Source organism: Aquarana catesbeiana, linkage group LG13 (genome assembly GCF_042186555.1).
Source record: "Aquarana catesbeiana isolate 2022-GZ linkage group LG13, ASM4218655v1, whole genome shotgun sequence".
Taxonomy (NCBI): domain Eukaryota; kingdom Metazoa; phylum Chordata; class Amphibia; order Anura; family Ranidae; genus Aquarana; species Aquarana catesbeiana.
Window position 1 is genome coordinate 90117123 of NC_133336.1, and position 15184 is coordinate 90132306.

General features: G+C 42.3%; 1 protein-coding gene across 1 annotated transcript in view; it reads right to left on the minus strand.

Moving 5' to 3' along the window:
• TTC6 (tetratricopeptide repeat domain 6) overlaps positions 1–15184 on the minus strand; it is a 305088-nt gene that overhangs the window by 251048 nt on the left and 38856 nt on the right. Inside the window, exon 5 of the mRNA XM_073610036.1 lies at positions 4072–4187. Within this exon, the coding sequence (XP_073466137.1) occupies positions 4072–4187 (116 nt within the window). The remainder of the gene's footprint in view (positions 1–4071; positions 4188–15184) is intronic.

A 15184-nucleotide genomic window follows, 5' to 3' on the forward strand; every position in this document is an offset into this window, starting at 1 on the left:
CTCCATAATGCACAGCAGAAAAATAGTTTTTGCTTTGTGAGTGCGGAGGGGAGAGGTAGAACTGTCAGTGCATTGATAATATGACAGCAAGTATATGGAGGGGGGAAGCCATTGTTGATGCTGATATTTGTACAAAATCTGACCTCGCTGAAGTCACCCCAGAGGACTGCAGATAAGTAAGGACATGTACAGGGTCACCTAAATGCCAAGGTAACTGCTTTAGAAAAGGAGGCCTCCTTTTTTACGATATGGTCCTGGAGTGACTTAATGAAAGCACGTTATTGACTCATAAAGGTCAAAAATCCTATTCTTCTTGAGTCAGGAAATATTTGGAATTGATTCCATACTGGGTAATGTTGTAATGCTGTTAAAGGGCAAATATATCTGGATTACAATTTATTTTTATAGAAGAGATAATTTTAAAGAAATTCCTGATATGTATGAGAAGTAACAATAATGTATTAAAAATAGAAATTACTAAAATAAATGTCTGAAATCTTTCCTGAAGTTGGTGACTTCCTCTTCAATTATCCAACAGAAGGACACTGCAGAAAACTTCTCAAAAACCTTGCAGGTGATCACAATATATGAGAATTAAAGTGGACCTTCACCTAAAAGTGAAAGTACCGCTAACGTGCCTCTCCTCCCCCATCTCTAACATTACTGGAAGGTTTTTTTTGGCAGGTACCCGCTCTTCCCCCCCTATCCACCCACAACCTCCTTTGACATGTCACAGGTTCCAGGAGGCTGCGAGACCAATCTGTCAGTGCAGCAGGATCTCACGCATGTGCAGTGGGGAGTCAGCTGTGAAATAGCACAATAGACAATACTCACAGAGATAAGAGATAAGATTTATTGTCATTGTAAAACAAATCACAATGAAAATACATAGCCACACCAGCCGCTGCGTCTCTGCGCGCCGCCAATTAAGGCTAGCTTCCCACAGCTAAGATGGTGGCGACAGGGATCCAAGCCAAGAACTGGCCTGGGTGAAGACAGCACTGGATCCCTGGGCTGATGAGTATCTGTTTATTAAAGTTACAGTATTTGTAGCTGCTAGCTTTTAGTTTTTTCTAAGAATACTGTAGTTCCCCTTTTTAAGCTGGCCATACACTGATTGAAATTTAATCAAATTTCGATCAGGTTGTTGCTTTCCCTGATCAACAGAAGTTAATCATTTGATTGACTTCTGTTGAAGGTACATACTGGAAAACATTTGTCAATCTGCAGCTGGTGATCAGCTAATGTCATTTTGGGGGGGATTCCTCCATCCACCTTGACTCTGTGGATGGTTAAGGCTCCTTCACACGTGAGTTTGGGGGGCAATAAACACTATTTTACCGCCACCAATCGCTACCCTCTTTAGCTGCAGAGGCAGCGTCCGGGGGTGCCCAAATGCCATGGAATTCTAGCCCCTGTCACTTTCAAGTGAATAGGGCTGCTCTAGTGTGGAATTCAATGGGTTAAGGCTGGGGGTGAGGAGGCGATACATTGGTAGGTCCAGTAGATCCATGTACATGGAATCCTCATGGCTAATACTTCAAACAGGTACAATAGCTTTGGTAAACGTAGGTCATTTTAAGTGCCGCAATCTGGCCTAGCCAGAATAGTGGATATTCTTTCCAGACATCTAGTAAGAGAGAGGTGGATAGTTGTCAACATAGAGTGTATGATAGGAGGAGGGGAGGTAGATTCCAAAGTAGGTTAGGCATTTGATATTGAGTACAGAACATTTACTGAACTGATGCATAAGGGCTCATAAATTGGGAAGAGTGATAGTTGGGTTGGTGATGTACAGCATGATATCATCTGCGATGAGGCTCAATTTATGTTGGTGTCCCACTATAGACGGGTAAATGTGAATGTATTTCAAAGATGTACTAGATATTTTTTGCTCAGACAAACACATTAATTCATGAACACTGCTATCAAATTCCAGGTCAGTGGCTCCGAAAATATTTAAGTCAAAGATAGCCAGACAACCAGTAACCTTCATACACTTAACACAGCAGATTTAATTAAAAGTTAATCTGAGAACCCTGTTCTGTAAGGTTCTTAAATCGTGAATCTCCCTTATAATACATAGCTGATCCCCTAAGATTGCACCCTACCCCTTCCCTACCTTACCTTCCTCCCTGCCCTAGTTCCACAAGATTGTTCTTTTATAGTCATTGTCTGCCACCTCTAGCAACCCAGTCAGATTCCTTTAGCTGTCATGAGCTATATGTACACATTAAGTTTCTAGTTAGAACAAATGCCTTATACATTATTATGTTTTGGATGCATATCTTCTGTATTTAAGAAAATAAAAAAAATGAGGAAAGTGAACCTGAAGTGACAAAAGATACCTGAAACACTAGTTGCAACATGCAGAAGGCACCTCCAGGCACCGGCATGTCAGGATCTTTCCTTATTCGGCACCCAGGGTGCCCTAAATCCTCTGAAGAACATGCAATATCAACTACATTTTCTTAAGAACCTGACCCCAGCTCTACTCCTTATGCTGACCTTAGGTGGTTCGAATCTCGGCCGATTCCTGCTGAACCGGCTGAGATTCAAACTGTGTATGAGCAGGCTGAATGTACCCAAGTTGACCGATTGATCAACTCAGGTACAACCAGATACTGAAGGCAGGAAGGCACAAGAGAAATCACTGATCCAGGTGAGCCAAGAAGATCCCACAGCACTAAACCCCACAAGTGCTGGCCCGACTCACTACAGCGACAAACCAGGAAACTTGGAATAGGCAGCTGCACACCGCAACAGGGGTACCAATAAAAACATCTTTATTCTAATGAAGACAGATGCAGTCACAGGAATGAATGGAAGGTTAACATGTTTCAAACATCTTCAAACATAACCAATGACTAAGCACAAGATGTGTGAAACATGTTAAGCTTCCATTCATTCCTGTGACTGCATCTGTCTACATTACAATAAAGACGTTTTTATTGGTATCCCATTGTGTTGTGCGGCTGCCTAATCCAAGTTTCCTTGTTTGTCGTGGTGGCAAGCTGGGCCAGCACCAGTGGGGTTACCTGCTGTGGAATTTCCTCGGCTCACCTGGAGCAGTGATTTCTCCTGTGCCTTCCTGCCTTCGGTATCTTGAGTTGAGTTGTACCTGAGTTGATCAAATCGATAAACCTGAGTACATTCAGCCTGCTCATACACGGTTTGAATCTCAGCGGTTCAGCAGGAACTGGCCGAGATTCGAACCATCTAAGGCCGGCTTAAGGAGGTAGGGCTGGGGTCAGGCTCTTGAGGTAATGTAGTTGATATTTGCATGTGAATACTTCAATACTTCCAAGATTATTGCTAGTGGCTGTTATTAGTGGCTGTTATAGCCGCAAGCAATAATCACTGTGTTCTCCTAGCGGGGACAGCTTCTCCTGCCCCCCACTTCACCGGGAGAACACAATAGCTCCACTGGAGGGAGTCTCCTGTCAACACTGTCTGTGGAATAAACCCGTGGTTTCAGGAAAGACAATCGCACCATTTATGGCCGGCCTTAGACTCACTACTAGCCACAGAGGCCAATGCATCATAATGATAGACCAATAGCGGGATTCCTCTGTAGTGCTCATTTGTATACTTTTTCCATGCAAAACTACTAGCTTTGTGCTCTAGTAGATAAAGCTGTAAAAAGACCATAGTTTCCATTTAACTAACCTAAACTATACACCTTTTCAGAAACTTTCAGTTATTGATTGCATAGGTACCTGTCCCTGATTTGGCTTCAATTAAAGGGTAACTCCACTTTCATGGGGAAAAAAAATAGCAAATAAAAAAAATTATATATATAGCATATTATTCATAATAACAAAAGGTAGGAATCTGCAACAAAGTTTGTTAAAATCTTTGTAATGTACATAGATCACTCAGAGGAGAATGTTTTTTTCTCAACAAAAGTGGAGTTACGCTTTAATATACAAAAAGTTTCAAATTAGCCTGCCAAGGATAAGGCAAACAATGTTGTAATGAAAGGTATTTTCACTAAACAGAGTATAGACATGAAGAAACAAATCACAAGATCTGCTTATTCCTGATTCTTAGCCCAGTTGTAATGATTACTTGGTTCTCGGTTTCCAGGTGGCAAGAAGAGCCACAGGAGGGCGTGTCATTGCTGTCTCCCGTCTTGTCAGTGGCACTGCATCCCCCTTCACATGAATGATGTCCGAGATGGTGACCTGGAGAAACACAATGCAGTCAAGACAAAGGATTCAGAGGTTTAAAAAGGGAAAACAAGAATTTTCCAATCAGTAAAAATACAAACAGTTATTCTTTCAACACCTAGTGATTACTAGCTCCTGCCCCTCCCGCTGAACACAGCCAGGCAGTCGCCACTACTCACAAAAGCTATCCAACCTTCTGTGTCAGCTTACCAAATAGTCTAACGCCTAATTTCTAATCATATGCAGTGGGAAAGAAGTGTTTATTGCATTGAACATTTTATAAATACATCACCATGCTCTGTACATTTGCTTTGCTATTACTGTACAGCACTATATTGAAAGCATTGTTCACTGTTTGATATATTCACATTACTGGGGCCATGACAAGCACTACACATGCATTCCGAACTACCTTTTTGTAGGCGGTGTCTCTTTATGGATATTGAATATACTTGAAGATGTGTGGTAGTCATCACAAGGAATAACTCGCATGGTAATCGCACTAACATATAAATAAGGACATACTCTATATCACCATTACATGCACTTTACTCGACACTTCACAAAGGTTTTTTGTTTTTTCCTCCCTGTTCATTGAAGGGCAGTGGACATATTTCATGATCTTCATTAGGGCCATGTCACACTAGTGACTTTTGTCACTGGCAACAAATGACCAGTAAAAGGACTGCTATGAGTCCACTCATCTCCTCTCCTGGACCCGCATTCTCTCGTAGCTCTCAGCCCTTACGTTTGGGGCTAATCTCGGCTTTGAGGCCAGCAGGGACCTGACAGGTGGGCCCCCCGGGAGGGGGACTAGAAAGCCTCCAGCATACCTCCATTATTGCTGTACCATTACTAGTAATTGAGATTTTGCAGCATGTTGGCAAATGAAGCAGTGATGTCCACAAATTGAATCTTACTACAACGATAGTTTGCCATAGCCCTTAAAGTGTCACTAAACCCACATAATAAAAAACTATCAATATATGGTGTATTACATGTTGTTCATACTCACTCAGTCACTATGAGATTAATTTTCTGTATTCTGCAAAAAACCTGGATGATCCTGCTGCTCTCTATCTCCACCTTCTTTTCATGTACCCAAGCTAGGGATTTTGCAGCTGTGGTGGGAACTCTGCACATGCTTAGTTTTCAGTGAGTTAAAATTCTGAGAAATTCCTCCCCATCACATCTGAGCAGCCCATGTGACTATAGAGTCACACATGTGGGCATATAAATAGTGGTAAATGACAGCCCACTCTGACCCTTGTCCTCCATGCCCAATAACCAGCTAAACACAATAGGGGTGGGATATTATGTGTAGATTAATGGAGGCTTCACCTCCTTCTTATTCTAAGACACAGGCTGGAGGGGCATGACACAGCCTGTGACTAGCAGAAATCAGCCCATACCATGTTATTTTTCACAAGATAATAAAGATTTAATTCCAAATATATATTGTATTTGTATGCCAATTTAAGACAGTTTATTGATATTTATTTATTTTTACTCTGTATTCCAAATTCCAAAGTATTTTGTATTTTGAACATGTGACCAGCAGCAATTTTTTTTGTTTTTTTTTTAACATGTGACCAGCAGAGCTAGGTCATGTGACAGCTGTATATCTTTTAGGAAAAAGGTACTTACATGTTTTTTTAATGAAAATAATTATAGTGCTATCATCCACATACAGAAATAGAAGGGTCAATGTAAATTAACCACTTGGCATCCGCGCTATGGCCGAATGACGGCCACAGCGTGGACCTGAATTCCCGGGAGGCCGTCATATGACGGCCACCCCTGTGCATGCGCCCTGTGCATGCGCCCCTTCCTTAGATCACCGATCTAAGGAAGGGGCCGGTCCCGACCCGTTACCGTGTGATCAGCTGTCAGCCAATGACAGCTGATCACATGATGTAAACAAAAGATCGGTAATCGTTTTTTTTTTCTACTCATGCTGACAGCGTGAGTAGAAAAGAAAGCCGATCACCGGCTCAGATGTGAGGGACATCGGTCCCGAAGTGGAAGAGGCACATCTGCCTCATCAGTGCCATCTAATAGTGGCACCTAACACTGCCCACAGTGCCACCTAACAGTGCCCACAGTGCCACCTAACAGTGCCACCTAACAGTGCCCACAGTGCCACCTATCAGTGCCCACAAGTGCCACCTATCACTGCCCACAAGTGCCACCTATCAATGCCCACAAGTGCCACCTATCAATGCCCACCAGTAGTGCCAATCAGTGCCACCTAGCAGTGCTGCCTATCAGTGTAACTGATCAGTGCCCATCACTGCCGCCTATCAGTGCCCATCACTGCCGCCTCATCAGCGTACATCAATGAAGGAGAAAAATTACCTGTTTTAAATTTTTTATAACAAAATATAAAAAAATTATTTTTTTTTTTAAATTCAGGTTTTTACATTTTTTTAACAAAAAGTAAAAACTGTAGAGGTGATCAAATACCACCAAAAGAAAGCTGTATTTGTGGTGAAAAAATGATAAAAATTTCATTTGGGTACAGTGTTGTATGACCGCGCAATTGTCATTCAAAATGCGTCAGCGCTGAAAGCTAAAAATTGGTCGGGATAGGAGGGGGGTTTAAGTGCCCTGTAAGCAAGTGGTTAAACAGTGTGTGTTTAGTATCACTTTAATGCCGCGTACACACGATCGCACATTCCGACAACAAAATCCATGTTTTTTTTCCGACAGATGTTGGCTCAAACTTGTCTTGCATACACACGGTCACACAAATCTTGGCGGAAATTTCGACCGTCAAGAACGCGGTGACGTACAACATGTACGATGGCACTAGAAAAGGGAAGTTCAATACCAAGTGCGCCATCCTTTGGGCTCCTTCTGCTAATCTCGTGTTAGTAGAAGTTTGGTGAGAGACGATTCGCGCTTTTCAGCCTTTTGCTTTTCCAATCGTTACTGCTCTTCAGTTTGTGCTTGTGGGTTCGTATCTGGTTTTCTGTGCTTGCCCCCCCCAAGTGCACGCGAGGTCCGTATAAAATATATGGAGTACTTTGCGGGTAGGGGGGCTATTGATATGCCAGAAAATGTTTAATAAACATTTTACAAAAAAGTTTGTTTATTTAAACTGAAATAATATTTCCCTTTATTTACTGCTTGTGTTTCTTTTAGCTGTCTCCTAGGTTCTCCAATGGGCTTCTTTTTTTTTTTACATTTTCTTCAATAGTGCAAACGTAATTTAGTTGATACATGAGGCGACAATCTCTTCTTAAGCGAACTATTATTATGTTGTGGGTCTGCTACACACACACCTTGTTTTTGTTGTTAATGTATGAAATGCATTACTGTTAAAAATATACATCATTTTCAGCACCATGAATGAATTTTGCAGAGTCATGAAAATGGCATGATTGTGGCAAATTATAAAGCACTGTGGGAGTTATTTACTAAAGGAAAATCCACTTTGCACTACAAGTGCACTGCAAAAGTGCACTTGAAACTGCACAGAAAGTGCACTTGCAGTGCAAAGTGGATTTGCCTTTAGTAAATAACCCCCATTTCAGTTTAAACACCAACTTAGTCCAAAAAATGATACTGAGCATTGAAAGAAGAAGCCACACATTGTTGATTAGAAAACATTTTACTCTGTGCACATTCACATGTGCCTTAGAAAATGGTTTTTGAACAAACCAACATATTTTAGTAATAACATTTTTGTTTTTGACAGTACAAATAGTCTTTTTGTGTTAAAACAGGCATCTTTAAAGTGGAGTTCCACCCAAAAGTGGAACTTCCACTCATCAGATTCCTGTATATTACAGGTATCTGTACCCACTTCCGGCATAGATAGCCGCAGAATCTGCGGTTATTTACGCCACTTCCTGCTCCCTCCCCGCTGCCTGCTGGAAAACACACGGGTCCCAGAGGCAGCAGGGACCATCCGTATTGCGCTGCGCGACTCGCGCATGCGCAGTAGGGAACCGGGAAGTGAAGCCGCACGGCTTCACTTCCTGATTCCCTTACCGAAGATGGAGGCGGCAGCACCCAAGGACGGAGAGACGCTTCGGCCTCGGGTGCCGACATCGCGGGCGCCCTGGACAGGTAAGTGTCCATGTTTTAAAAGTCAGCAGCTGCAGTATTTGTAGCTGCTGACTTTTAAAAAAAAAATTTTCGGCGGCGCTCCGCTTTAAAACCATGAAACAATACACAACTCAGGAACTTACAAAGTTCAACTTTGACAAAGTGAAGGCAATATCAGACATTAGTATGTTCAAACTGTGTTGATCATGTCTTCATCAGATGGGGTGATGTCACCCCTGTGAAAGCCAAATTTTGAAGATGCACACAAATTGAGAGTAAAAATGGGGATTTCCCTCCTGATCCCATGCCTAATGTCAACATGTGCTAGCTCCCATCATGGGGGATCAATGGACGTGTTTCGGGGGTGCAACCCCTTCCTCTCATCTACTTTATTTGCGAGGAAGGGGTTGCACCCCCAAAACGCGTACCTTGATATCCCATGATGGCAGATAGCACATGTTGACACACTGCGTGCATCTTCAAAATTTGGCTTTCTAAAAAATATTTAAAATGTGTGAAAATATTAAAAATAAAAATAAACTAGAAGAATTCTGTGTTTTTTTTAGATTCTGCCTAAAACATCAATGATGTTTTTGAGTCTTTTTTCCACATCATTGATGTCTTCCTTGATCTTTTGTAAATCATGACTGCACACCATGATCTCCCCAATGAGGACATGTGCACTTGCGAAATGCGAATCTTCTTAGACAACATTCACATCACCTAAAATTAAAAAAACACACCATGTATTATAAATATGCAGGCATACATCTATTACTTGAAGCTGTGGTCTCAGACACTCACCTGTTGTGGTCACTATTTCGCCCTCTTCATAAACCTCTTCTTTCTCCACATCTTCTGGTTGTGGTGTGGGGATTTCCTTTTCTTTAGGAGGTTGTGGGTTCCTGGTGTCCTCAGATATCCCGAGTCTTTTTTCCCTTATGTGAATAAAAAAAAAAGGTATACTTAGCACACAGATCTTTGAGGCCAGAAGTAGTAATATGAAACATTACTTGGAAGTGTCATACAATTGTCTTTTTTGCCAGAGTTCCAAGCTGAAGACATTTTCTTCCCTTCCTAAAGCTGGAATACTTACATTTTTTGTACAATTTTAACACATGGAGACACCCCCAGTGTCCACTGGAGTACCTGTGTGGGACACCCTAAAAAGTTTGTTCTTGTGTCCCACACTAGTGCTCCTGTGTCCAGATGTGTAAACAGGTGCTGAGTGTCCTCTCCTTACACTGAATCAAGTTTGCATTTCATTCTAATACCAACCCATCTAGACAACAATGTCGTAAACTTCTTTTAATACAAATAGGCCTGAACAAATGTAGTTAACCTGGATCTGCCAAAAACATTGTATTAGTGGGCGAACAAACAATGTTTACTACAAACGATTACTGTGACCACAAACCTGAAAGTTGCCATTTTAAACTGTACAACAGTAAAGAAAAGCACATGGAGTAGCATGCAAGTAAAATAATAATAATAATAATAATAATAATAATAATAATAATAATAGGAACACACGACAACTACTTACTTTTTTGAAGAACTCTTGATCTTTCTGTACTGATCCTGCTCCCTCAATTTCAGGTCTGACCAGCGTTTCCTCAACTGATCCTTGGATCATCGTACCCCAAAATTCCTGTGCAGACTTTTCACAACTTTAGCCAGGATTTGGCCTTTCTGACATTTGGGTTTGAGTAAGGTCCATGCTTCCCATCATAGTCGGCCCTCTTCAAGATGTCCACCATCTCCACCATCTCTATAAAGGACATATTTGAGGCCTTAAATCTCTTCTGGGATCGGGACATTCGTGGCTCCGGGCTTTCGTCCTTGCTGCTCTCCTCTGCATGCACTTGCTCTTTCTCCGCCATGTGCTCTCCCACTGCGCCGATAGACAAGGGGCGGGGAATAGACTAGAAATAATGTCGGGGTGGACGGAGTTTCACGCATGCGCAGTGTATATAAAGCGTAACACGCGTGCATCGTACGTACGATCTGTGAGAGGAGGAAGGTGTAGCGTGCGCAGAGCAAAGGTACAATTTTAACTTGGTGCATCAGTGACCTATACTGCTTATAGATTGAGGCCTTTATTAGGACAAGATTAGGAGAGTTTAGCCTGACATTAGGGTTTGTCTTGTGTTGTGTCTTGCAGAGAAAAGGGATCTATTGAATGATCAGGACTTTATCCCCATATTCATTGATGTGTACAGGGAGCTGCCCTGTCTGTGGCAGGTAAACCACCCTTTTTATAACAATAAAACAGAGAGGAAGGCAAAGCTGGATCAATTGCTGGAATTTGTGAAGCCGGTGATCCCCACGGCAGACATCCCCTATTTGAAGGCCCTAATTGGTGGCATGAGGAGCACTTATAATAGGGAGTACAAGAAGGTCCAGGATTCCCAGAGATCAGGAGCTGCAGCAGATGACATTTCTGTACCCAGGCTGTGGTACTATGACAGACTGCATTTTCTGGCAGGCCAGACTGAACCCAGGCCAGCACTCTCCAGTCTTCCTTCAAGGCTTCCTTCCACCTCAGCTGAGGCTTCCGACGTCCAACCTGGGCCTTCCAGCCAGGAAGAAGTGGGGGAGCCCAGCTTGAGCCAGGAATAGCATTGTTCAATATATTTCTAGTCAAATAATTAATTATGTTAACTAGATGTTATTATTGATCAGTAATTTATGATTTTACAAAGTGTTTTACATATCAATAGACAGTAGTGGCCACAAATGATTGGGACAAGAATGAAAAATGCTGGGGTCAGGATGATAGTCTTTTCTATTTATTAACATTCAACTTGCAACAGTCATGAGCTGATTTTTTGAATTGTGTGTGATTGATGAACCAAAAACTAAATCTATGTCCCTTTTTCATACACAGGAAAGTCTCAGCCAGGAGAAGGCTGTGGAAAGTGGCAGCCAGGAGGTGGCCGGGCCCAGTAGCCTGCCCGAATCCCAGGTCCCTCCCCTCCGCCTTCCGAAAAAAGTCCCAGGAAGAGGAGTAACCTGGAGGAGGCAGCACTTGGCCTATTTCGGAAGGCTACTGCGGCCCTCAGAACCCCCCCCCCCAATATTCAAGAGGACTATGCCTACATGGCAGCCTGCAAAATGCAGGTAATGGAGGAGGGCCAACGCCTCTGATGTGAGGAAGTTATGTTACAAGCCCTAAATAGGGGGTTGAGGTGCGAACTCACAAGCCAAAGCCACTTTGTGAGTTCAACCATGGTTCTCCTCCTCCTCCTCCACCTCCTGCCACAACTACAACACCAGAGCCACAGCCTGGAAGCAAGCGTGGAAGGAAGACAAGAAAGTGATGGCCTGGGTTCAGGCTGGTCTGACAAAAGACGCAGGCTGTGGTAAGACCACAGCCTGGGGACAGATATGTCATCTGCTGCTGTTCCTGATCTCTTGTTGTCCTGGACCGGATTGTGCTCTTTATTATAAGGACTCCTCAAGCCACCAATTTTGACTGTAAAATAGTTGATGTCTGCCCTGGGTTACAAAGGCTTCGCAAATTTCACCAGTCTCTCCGGCGTTGCCTTCCTCTTTATTTTGTTATGACCCATAATAAATGGCTATTTATTTTTCACAAATACTTGCTTATGTGTTTTACTTCAAAAAGGACAGTTTGTTTGTGAGTAGGCAGGTAGTTTTAAAAAAATACAATGTCAAATTAACAAGGGACACCAACACCAACCTCCTTGAGGTTAAAAAATAGTTGTGGTAACTTGGACACAAAACGAAAGAAAAAATTATGGAGATCACTATAAAAAAAAAAAAAAATTATTCATGAGATCACGAAAAATAATATAGAAATCAGTTTGTCAGAACTCTGTGTGAATATGAACAGCAAAACAACTTCATTATTCTAGCATTATAAAGAAGAAGAGAATGTGCTGCATTAAAAGATTTTAAAATTTGCAGTGTGACGAATGTGCTATCTCCATTACAAACGCTAGTTTTACCAGAACGAGTGCCTCCATCTCCTACTTGATTGAGAGCATGCATGGAACTTTGTTCGTCCGAATTGTGTACACATGATCGGAATTTACGAGAACTGATTTTATTGTCAGGAAATTTGAGATCCAGATCTCAAATTTTGTGTAACCGCAATTCCGATGGAAAATATCCAATGGAGCCTACACACGGTCGGAATTTCCGGCAACAAGCTCCCACCAAACATTTTCCGTCAGAAAATTCAACGTGTAGGGGGCATTAGATGTTAAAAAACAACTGAAACCCATTTAGGGTCTCGTTTACACTTGCTTCAAAACACGGCATTGGACACGTTTTTTTAAAGCACTGAATGCCAACCAAAGCCCCTGTCACTAAACAAAATGGTTAGATTACAGTCCTGTTCACGCGTTGTGCTTGCTTTGCTTAAAAAATGATACCCCACGTTGCTTTAGTAGTGCTTTAAAGTATTTTTTTTTTAAATCCTCCATAGAAGTGTATGACAACACTCACTTGAAGCACCTACAGCTTTTGAGAGTTTTTAATTCAGCTTTAGTTTCGATTTCTTTTGGAGGTATTGCAGGTATTAGATATCAACACACACACAGGGCATCTGCCAAGCTTCGTTAAAGCTTCAAAAAAGCACCACCGAACCACCACTGAAGCCTCATCAAAGCATCCCCGAAGCACCACCGAAGCATCGCAGAAGCATCAAAAATACATCATTAAGGCATGTTGAAGCAGTAGGCACTTTAATGTGTGTTGAAGTCGAAGCAAGGCTACTGTCACACTAGGGCAGCGCTTTACCGCTGTTATAGTGGTGCTTTTCGGCCGCTAGCGGGCGCTTTTAACTCCCGCTAGCGGCCGAGGAAAGGCGCCTGAAAACGACTTTTCGACAACAAAACCATGGAATTTTGTTTGAAGGTTGTTGGCTCCAACTTGTCTGCATTACACACAGTCACACAAATGTTGGCCAACAATTACAAACTAGTTTTATTACTATTTGCTTTTAGTTTCCATTTTTTCCATTTCTGTTGTTATTTTTGTAGCATTTGCACTTTAAATAGTTGTTGATAGCATTGTAAGATATTTTCACCAATGATATTTTTGTCACTAGGACCACAATGAGGGGAAAGTAATTTTTGACACAATATTAGTTGGCATAGTAAAGTACGCCATCTAGGATATTTATATTATATTTTATTGCACTTTTTTATATTTTAGGAGTGGTAATATATATAGAAGTTAGCGCAATCCACTTATTACAACAATTACAAATGTAGTGACGTACAAGACGTACGGCGAGCCGATAACAAGGAAGTTCAATAGTCAGCATTGATTCTGTGCATGCGTGTTTGTACTTTGAACTTTTGTCCGACGGACTTGTGTACACACGATCGGAAAGTCCGACAACACACATTTGTTGGCGGAAAATTTGAGAACATGCTAGCCAACATGCGGAAAGTCCAACAACAAATGATGGAGCATACACACGGTCGGACTTTCCGCCAACGAGCTCACATCCAACATTTGTTGTCGGAAAATCCGACCATGTGTATGGGGCATTAGAATCATTGTTGTGATCTTTGAGGATCTTGGAGAATGAATACCTTCATATTAAAAGCACCTAGAAAGCTCAGGGAAGATTTGTTTTAAAGCTATTTTACAGTTTGTTAGGAATAGATATGTAGCTAGGACTATAATTGTTGCTGACTTTTCTTTTCCCTCTTGTTGTTGCATTATTATTATGTGAAATTGACAGAGTTCAGTTGAACATTTGTTTGTGTACAAATGCAGCAGCCATCTTAAAGAAGATCATCTGCAAGGTACCCCACCTCTGAAGATCCCCTCCCGAGTATGTTTGAAATTCTGCTGCTGGAGACAGTAATCGGGTGTGCCCAGGGCCCCAATGCAAGTGGCTGTCACCCAAGGACACTTGGAAGCCTTGGGACAAGCCGCTATTTGGAGCTTTGACATGGAAATTGGGAGTCTACTCCCTGGGAGGGTGAGAGCCATTTGGTGAACACTCTGTGTGACTGCACTGCCTGATATAACCTACTCTCCCCCTCTGATGGCCAAAGTTATACCTAACTGAGTCTGCGTGAACGCATAGAGTGGTCAAAGCTCAAACTTCAGCAGCCAGACTTTCTTCTCTGTTGAGACAGCATAATTTATTAAAGGGCCCCGCTGCTTCTGGCCAACATACTTATCTCATTTACCACTGGCCAGTGAAGGAGGGACTGTTTAGCTGCAATGTTTAGCTTTTTATTGCTCTTGGAACTAAGCATAGGCTATCCATACAGCTGCATATTGCTAGAAACATTTCTAGAGCTTAGCTATTATTCCGTCCATACAAATAAACTGTTATAATGCCCAAGCTGTGTTGGTAAATGCTGGGTGAGCGAGGTGTATCATCTCCAGTCATACAGAGGCATATCCAGAGGTTCCTCTGAGGGTGGTGCTCAGGGGCGGACTGATAACTCATGGGGCCCCTGGGCAATAGGACATTATGGGGCCCCCAGGCAATCAGAGATTATGGGGCCACACAATATACACACACACACAGTATACAATCACACAGTATACACAGACAGATGTAAAAAAAACACAGATTTATACATACTGTCCCTGGTTTTACTGAGGCTGGCAACCCTGATGGGGCCCCCTAGTGGCCCAGGGCCCTCGGGCAGTGCCCGAGTGGCTCAATGGTCAGTCCGCCCCTGGTGGTGCTACATGTAACTAGATTAATGTTCATAATTTGGACACAAGTGCACTGTGGACGGATTTTCAACATTTCACAACTGTAAATGGTTGCACTTTACACTCATGTGGCAGAACAGAATCATTGCATGAACAATTGAAATACAAAATATCATAAGGGAGACAAGAGGCTGACTGCTATACAGATCATACAGAAAGTCTATGTTCTGAGCTGTACTAATGTATAAGTGTTAGACCAATAGGATCAACAGGGTGCTCAAAATTAGTCCAAC